Raw genomic sequence first — 8,748 nt, 5'->3', positions numbered from 1 at the left:
GAGGTGAAACCACATTTTTAATAATTTGAAAACTACTTTACACAGATATGATTATAAATAAAAACATAAATATAATTACAAAGAAAAACATAAAAATTAAAAATATGTAAAATAAAAAATATATCCGCCTTTTCAAAAGTGAAATATTTTCTTTGAATAATTAAAAAAAAATTTACTTATGATTACAAAGAAAAACACAAATATATTACAATGAAAAATACAAATATGATTATATAAAGACACATATATAAAATTTAAATATCTAAAAAATATGTAAAATAAAAGTATACCCGTCTTTTCAAGGACGGATCATAATCTAGTAATAGTTTTATGGGGATATATTCAATCTTAAATTTGAGGTGATTTTATTTTTAATGAGGTTTTATATGATTTTAAGGAATTGCAGAGAATAAAATAATTTTTGTTAAACCACTCTAGAATATCACATAAAACTATGAAATTTGAGTTTTAATTTTTTTTAACTAAGAAACTCCACCCAAACACTATAAAATCCTTTAAAAACTTTAAAATTCCACAACTTCAAATATTTTCAATAACAATAGATTTCAGGGTACTTTATAAAATGTCAAGTTCAATAACACTGGATTTTAAATGAGTTTTTTAAATTCATGTTTCAATAACAGCGGATTTGTCATTTTGACATAAATCACCTAAAACTCTCAATTGAATACACTCCCTATATCTTATATATTACTTAAATCTATTCCAATTAAAGATGAGTGAGACTTAATTTCTAATAATAGACTTCTCAATGAGACGTGAGCTCTGAATAACCTGATCGAGTCCACACACGTCCATCTTTCCGCCAGTTTCTCTCTCACCAAATGTGGTATATCATTTTTTTTGGAAACACACCAGAAAAAAATATACTTCAACTTTTTTTTTTTTTTTTTTATTAACCTGGGGTATCCCAGGCCGAGGCCCAGACTAATCCCCAAGGGGAGGTGCAGCCCACGGATGAACCCTCTCTCCGGGTTTTCAAATGGGCCCTAAAGCAAGCCCATATCCGCGTGGCCACCTAGTGATTTAGCCGTAGTGGGGTGCCTTCGAACCCGGGTCGCTTAACTCGCCGGTATCCGCCTACCACTAGGCCACCATGGAATGGGAATCTGAGATTACAACTGATAATGTATTTGACCAGTCTAGATTTTTCGTGTACCCAAAAATCAAACCGCTAATGGTCGATCAGACCGTGAATATTTAAGAAATGTACATATCATTGGTACGACGAAAATATGATCCCACAATCAGTGATCGAGTAGCAACTGAGGTAAGGATGCGACAATGGAGAGGCTAGTGCAAGCATTTTATTTAGTAGATGTATAGAAGAAAAACGTAACTCATATGACATACACTTATTCAACAGCGTGGTCTTTTAGCATTAAATATTTAAGTATATACATATCGTTGCTAAGAATATTATAATACAGAAAAAGAAAGAACAAACAAACAATAGCCAAAATCGAGTTTGGTCAAAAACAAAACCCTTTAAGCTCTCAACCATCTCCATATCATTCATATGTATATGTTTACATATGTAATATACACAAGAAAACTGAAGATGCAACGTAAATATATGTGTGTGTGCTCGTAGTAGTAATGATAAGATAAAAACATGATAATATAGTACTTGGATACTAATTTAGGTGGTGGAGAAAGTGGTGCAAGACTGTGGAAGCGGTGGCGAATCTCCGTTACTACTCCCTCCACTTTTTGCATCAACTTTATTATTATTATTATTATTATTATCATTAGTATTAGCATTATTATTGTTGTTACCTCCACCTATGATGTTTGAGATCGCCGCCGCAAGCGCCGCCGTGAAATTCGGATCCGTTGCTATCGCAGCTCTAACTGTATCGACCATGTCACGTGGTGGTACTTGTGGGCCCGATAAATTAGGTAATAATAACTGCTGGTAATTATCATTGATAGACCTAGTTTGATTAGCGTTTGTTAAATACGCTCCGGGACCATACTGGCTCATAAAATGCGGCGGAGGCGGCGGCTGTAACGGTCTAGGCGGGTTGGTGAGGTCTAGAGTTATGGTTGGGAAAGGGGCGGTGGCTGAGAGTGTGGCGATTGTGGAAGTGTATGGGAAGTTCTGGTATAAGGAAGATGATGATGACGACATGGCGGAGGGGGTAGAGAGGGTTTGGTGGAAGTTGCTGGTGTTGGAGCCTGATAAGAGCATGGCGGCTGCGGCGGAGGTGGTTGCGGCCATTGCGGTGGCTGACGGTGGAAGAGGATGGTTGTGGTTTCCTTCATACGTTGTGGTCAAGATGGTTGTATCCTCGGCGCATCGTTGGACCTACAGATGTGAATTCAAGTAAGCATTGTATATATCATTGTTACTACATAAATCAGTGGGATATTCTAATTATGATACATTTCGTTTGAAAAAAAAACTTATCATAAATTTTTTTTTTTTAATAAATCAAAACTTTTATCAGATTAAACATTATTTTATATGGTATAACTATATAGTTTTATTTATCAAAGGTATAACTGTATTACTAACCTGTTTACGGACAGGACATCCAACGGCCATGGTGCAACGATAGTAAGCGCGAGGGCATGGATTCCCCTTGGCCATTTTTTGACCGTATTTTCTCCATTGACATCCATCATTTACCTATCAAATAATCACATTTAATCATTTTCTCAATAAATCATATGTAACGAAAAATAAAAGAATAGTACGTAGTAACATGATCGAAAGTTACCGTCGTGGCATCAGATCTCGCTCGTACGGAAACCCTAGCTTTTCTAAATGGTAACTGGTCATGAGGGTTTTGTTGTTCTTCATGATTAGCACTCTTGTTTTGGTATAATCTTGGAGCTTTTGGTGAATCTCGGTGCAGATCACGATCATCCACGTCATCCGGAGACCGCCGTTTCAAGGTGGTGGCCGGAATATCATTGCTCATATCCATTGGTTTTCTATCCTCTAGAGCTTGTGAAGAAACAGCTTGAGGTATGTCCTTTTTTAAGGGTCAAACAAAAATTAGAAAGATTAGTTTCCTAGGAAAATTGAAATAAAAAGACTGAATTTACAGTACACCAGAAAACAAAAAATATAGCATAGTGTTGGTATAAATATAAACGCACACCTACATATATATATATATATATATATATGTATACACACATTGGATAACCTACCAAATGTGCAAATTAACACATTAATAAAAAATATGAAGAAAATTTAGGCAAAGACTCAAATGATTCATATACATAATCAAGTATTTTATTTAACAACTAGATTCTGATCCGCTCTTAAAAGGACGAATATATTTTTTATTTTACATTTTTTAGAAATTTAATTTTTATATTTATGTTTTTTAGTCATATTTTTGTTTTTTTTTGTATAATATTTCTGTTAAATAATTAATAAGAAGTTATAATCTATTCTATTAAAATAGTTGGACCAAACTTATATCAATTGATCATATTGTTGTTTTAATAGACTATATTTTTTAGTCTGAAATATCTCAAAAATTACAAACTTAGTTCTCCATTAAATCTCAGTTGTAAGAAACAAATTTATTAGGGGCAGATTTTGATGAAATTAAAAAGACTTCTAGTTATCTCTTAACTAGAATACAAAGACTAATTAACCCAAAGATATGAAATGGACTAAAATTAGTAGAAGAAGCATTCATGGTCGTCGTGATTATTATGAAAACCATAATCACTAGTTTTTTATTTTTTTTTCTTGTTTTCCAAGCTTTATTGTTAAAATTTTCTCTAAGGATTTGTTTCCCATCCTTTTTCTTGTTGTTATCAAATTAAATTATGGGAGAAAATCCAATTTTTGTATTTTTATGTTTAATTTGAAAAACTTTAGACAAACAAACAAATAAATTTGTCTTGGATGAGTCATTATTTATTTTTTCCTTTTTAATATTTTGCTAAATGAATGGTGAATTTGATTATTCGCTTATGTTTTTAAAATTTTGACATATTGGTTGGATATGTGAATATTTAATATAATTATAAAATGAACTACGTCCATTAGGTGCGTATATTAATCATGTATTCAATATAAAACCCCGATAATTAAGTCCAGTGCCATCAATCCCGATGCAACATAAGACCAATAAATGATCTCACTAATCTTATTGATGTTTAAAAAATATTTTATGTTCCAATATATAAAATATTTTTATATTTCTAGGTAATTTTAACTTTATCAACATCTGTGTAACTAATTAAATTTAAAAGTTTTATTTTATAATTGATTAAATAATTTTAATTTATAGTTTTAATAATATATTTAATATAAAAATCAATTTTTTTAACAACCGTGTTTTACTACGACATCTTATATTTAAGGACAGATGGAGTATAAGTATATAATTTTATTTAGTAATAACTCGAATTATTATATGATCATTTTATGATTTAAGCAATTAAGTACCTCGTGTTGTTGAAGACCTTCCACTTGTGTCGGTCTCGCCAACAAAACTCTACTTTGGAGGTCGTTGTATCTCTCACTTATCTCATCTAATAAATGCTTCAACTTGTGATTCTCCTCGTGAAGCCTCTCTAGCTCCAATCTCAGCCTATTAATCTGTAATTTATTTTTAATTATAACATCAACTGTAAAAGCATAAATCAAACAAAAAATTGTGAACACACAAGAATCAACCATAATTTATATGGAGTTTAAAATTGGCGAAATGATCAAATAAGTGAGTGTAAAATAGTGTTTACTTTCTGATTTCTTTTCAAAATAGTTTGTGCTTGAGTTTAAAATTTAATTATTCTCAATAGACTCAAATGAAATTCGATTGAATGGATATAAACTATTCAGAAATACTTACTTGGGCTTTGGTTTTGTCATTGACATCATCATCACTTGATGTTCGAAGACATGAATTCACCGGAGCTAATTCGTCCTATATGACGTAAAGTCTATGTGATGAACAACGTCCAAAATTATATGTATATATATTTTGTATGCATAAACCTTACGTTGAAACCGTAAGATCCAACGATCGTAGTTCTCATATGGCCAAGATCGTACGGCTGACTTTTCACGGCGAAGAAATCAACTTCTTTGATGGACTGCTTGTGATGATGTTCCACCGAAGACTCGTTTGGTTGATGATCCTTTGAGGTGGAATCTCTCTGGAGAAAGTCACCAGAGTGTAAGAACGCAATTTCACGGCCATCTTGAGAGTGTTCTTCCATTTGCAGACAATGGGAGATACAGGTAGAGAGAAAAAAATACGAGAGAGTATATATAAAGACAAAAGATATAAGGTTAATTAAGTTGTGTAAAGTCTTAGCTAAAGGTTTCTATTTCAACGAGGGATCACTCTTTTGTCAAATGTTATAACTTCCACCGATATAATTATTTATTTTCTGAAATGACCAAGCAACTGTTGTGTTTAATTTTATACTTAGTTGATATTTATTTTCGGAATTTATTTTATACTTAGTTAATATTTTATTTTCGGAATTTGCATAATGATTTAGTTTATACTTATCACGTAATTGGCATACGTGATATTAAAAAGGTAAAATCATTGCAGTTGGTTTCTTTATTTAATGGCTTTTTCAAAATTTGACAATATTTTCAATTAAATGGTAGTTATGTTTGTTTTTCCATATTTTCAAAGTGTATTAATTTATGTTTATATGAAATATTGAAAATTGGACATTTATACAGATATGAACCACTGTTTAACGATTCATTTGCATATTTGAAAAATAGTCAATTCATAGATTGACACATTTTTGGAAATTAGTCTGAACCAGGATACTCCTAGATTAATAAATAAGCAAATTTGGATGCAGCCTAAGAAGTAAGAACCGTGTAAAATAAAATGTAACTAAGAAAATGCATCCACCGTTGACGCCAGATAAGATAAGATAAAGGGGTAGGATCGAGTCAGTGACGTGGAGATAAACATGTAGAGCGTAGATTAATCGTAACTGTGGACGGATATCCGTTAAGTAGCCGTTAGGAGAAAGTTGACGGAGAAGGACGACGTTAGTCTCAGTAAAAGACGAGAAGCGTTGTCTTGAAGTCAACGGTGTTGACGGCACGGCATAACGGTGGCACTATCGGACGGTGAGGAAACGATAAAGAGGAGTGGGACCCCGAAGAAAAAGAACCTAATCCCACTTGACCATTCATTGAAGCCGGAGCTAACTACCAAGTCTAAACCCGTCATTTTTTTTTTTTTGTCAACTAAACCCGTCATTTTTTTTGCCTCTTTCCTTCTTCTTTTTTATAATTTACATTTTAATGCATAGTTTTTATTATAGGAATATGATAATAATCAAATACTATTCAGTTTTTTAATATCTGTCATCGTCAACGAGCTCAGAGAAGACCGTCGTGCAAGGTCATTAGGTTATTATATTTATATCTACATTACGATTTGGTAAATTAATTGAGATTCAGATTTGATATCTGTATAACTGTATTGATTCGTTTCTATTAATTTTAGTATATATACAGAGTTTCACAATTCAGGTAATTGTACCAATACAGTTATATTCTTTAAATGTTATTACGTGAAATTATTCACATAAAATGTATATACTAATTAATATTGACTAAATGGATTACGTATTACACGTACGCATTGATGTTTTCTTCATAACTTCTGTGTATATTGTAAATGTTTATAAAACTCTTATCTACAGTATTATAATTCAAAGAACAAACGAAACTTAAAACGCATAATGTTAAAGTTTTCAATACTAGTATAGATACTCTGCAGATATTTCATCACCTGCGAAGCTCTGATGGTAGAAGAGCCGGTTTGCCAGATATATATACATAGTTGTGTACATAATTAAAGACCGTTTGATCTCTTTTATTATTTTCTTAATTCCGATGAAGCGTGAAATAAAGCATATACTCTCTCCGTTTTTTAATATAAATCGTTTTAAAATTATGCACATAGATTAAAAAATCATTAATTTTTTATATTTTCTAAACAAAAACATCATTAATTATTTACCTAACCACAAATCATCCAATAATAAAATAGAAGTTATATTATCATTGGTCATATAACATTAAGTGTTAATAAATTTTACATAGAAAATCGAAAACATCATATAATTTGGAACATAAAAAATTCTCTAAAACGAGTTATATTAAAAAAAACGGAGAGAGTATATACTAATATAGTATATGTCAACTACACTGGCTCAAAAAAAAAAAATTAACTACACATGGGTTATATACTAATTTTACAGACGAAATATAATTTTCGGCTTCTCAAAATAATACTATCAAGGATCCTTTATTTATTTCTAGAAGCTGTTGAAAGGAAGTTTCATATGTTTATTCAATAAATCATTGTAAATGATTTCTTATGAGAAAGATTATATAGATGATTATGCAACTGATAATATTATATGTTTTATTACCTCCTTAAATCGTTTTATGAAAATTTACGTTTGATCAATTTTTATTTGCACTTTATTATATATCTCTTGTAAACACTTTTCTCGATTAATCTATATGATTGTTTAATAAATTGATTTTTGATACTCAAAATTTATATCTTCTTCTGGCACAAAAGAATTAATGAACTCTTAACTAGAACAGTGGAATATCCACCATTCTTATTTGTTTAGTATATATTTTTTATTCTCTTAAATTTAATTGTTCCTTTAGTTTTTTTTTTTGACAACAATTGTTCCTTTAGTATTATGCATAAAATTATCAAAATGAAGGAATTTGACTGTGTCCTAACCAGTGGTGACGTAGTAAATGCTGACACATAATTAAATATCTTACACCTTATATAATCATTTCTTGTTAATTAATCCCACAATTTTTTTTCTTCAAAAGCATCATCTTAATTAAGTTTTTTCTTACAAGTGTTTTTTCAAAACATCTTACAAGTGTATTTAATTTTCAAAAATTACATCTAACTGGCTGTTGTCATTCGTTACACATTTTTTTGTCAACAATTCGTTACACATTTCTGGTGATTAGATTTTTTTTTATGAGGTTCTTAATTTCATTGTCGACACTGTCTATCAAAATATAAACAGAAATAATTTAATGAAGATGTGGAAAGAACTTTGGTCAATGAAGTAGTAGAAGATGCCATGTTTCCAGTTGACTCTGAAACCGACAGCTGGAAGGTCCTTTTCCTTAGGGCTATATTTATTTATATATGAAAATAATTTTACTAGACTATTAAATCCAAGAAACCACCTTTCATAACTTATAAATTTAAATGTATAAACTATAAATATATAAAGTAGAATTTTCTCTTTTTGTACTAGTTATAATAATATATCATTCAACTCATAGCTTCAAATTATGATATAATGTCAGTTTACTTTTGAATTTTACAATAATTCGTTTAAATTTATAATGTAAATTTATTAAAGTAATATCTTTGTGATGTTTGATCTATTAAAGTTCAATATGTACATATTTTTTTGTATTCATTTATAAAAAGAGTTATAACTAATAAGAAAATATCAAGCTTGTTTATCTAATATTTCTGAAAATTTAAAGTATGAGTCTTTTGAATCTCTAACATGAATTCATTAACTAACTAGTAAAAACGATGGCTTGATGTATATACATTTAGGCCCGATATTTTCCTAACTACATATCTGAGAAAAACAAATATTTACTAAAAATAGTGTAACTCAATATTAATTAGTTTGAAGTAAACAAATTATTAATTTGATTGTTGCTTAGGATGAATTTGGATCTAGCGGACGGTTAGT

General features: G+C 30.3%; 1 protein-coding gene across 1 annotated transcript; it reads right to left on the bottom strand.

Moving 5' to 3' along the window:
* Nucleotides 1–1,311: 1,311 nt before the first annotated feature.
* Nucleotides 1,312–5,314, bottom strand: LOC106426595 (probable WRKY transcription factor 47). The gene is made up of 6 exons (XM_013867313.3): nucleotides 5,002–5,314; nucleotides 4,851–4,925; nucleotides 4,445–4,597; nucleotides 2,748–3,005; nucleotides 2,543–2,656; nucleotides 1,312–2,332 (listed from the first exon to the last, which is right to left on the bottom strand). Exons 1-6 carry the CDS (start codon nucleotides 5,218–5,220, stop codon nucleotides 1,664–1,666), a joined length of 1,488 nt encoding a protein of 495 aa, XP_013722767.1. The 5' UTR covers nucleotides 5,221–5,314; the 3' UTR covers nucleotides 1,312–1,663.
* Between the last annotated feature and the right edge of the window lie 3,434 nt (nucleotides 5,315–8,748).

The sequence above is a fragment of the Brassica napus genome, chromosome C9 (genome assembly GCF_020379485.1).
Source record: "Brassica napus cultivar Da-Ae chromosome C9, Da-Ae, whole genome shotgun sequence".
Taxonomy (NCBI): domain Eukaryota; kingdom Viridiplantae; phylum Streptophyta; class Magnoliopsida; order Brassicales; family Brassicaceae; genus Brassica; species Brassica napus.
Note: the sequence above shows the minus strand (reverse complement) of the source record. Positions and strands in the feature narration are given on the sequence as shown.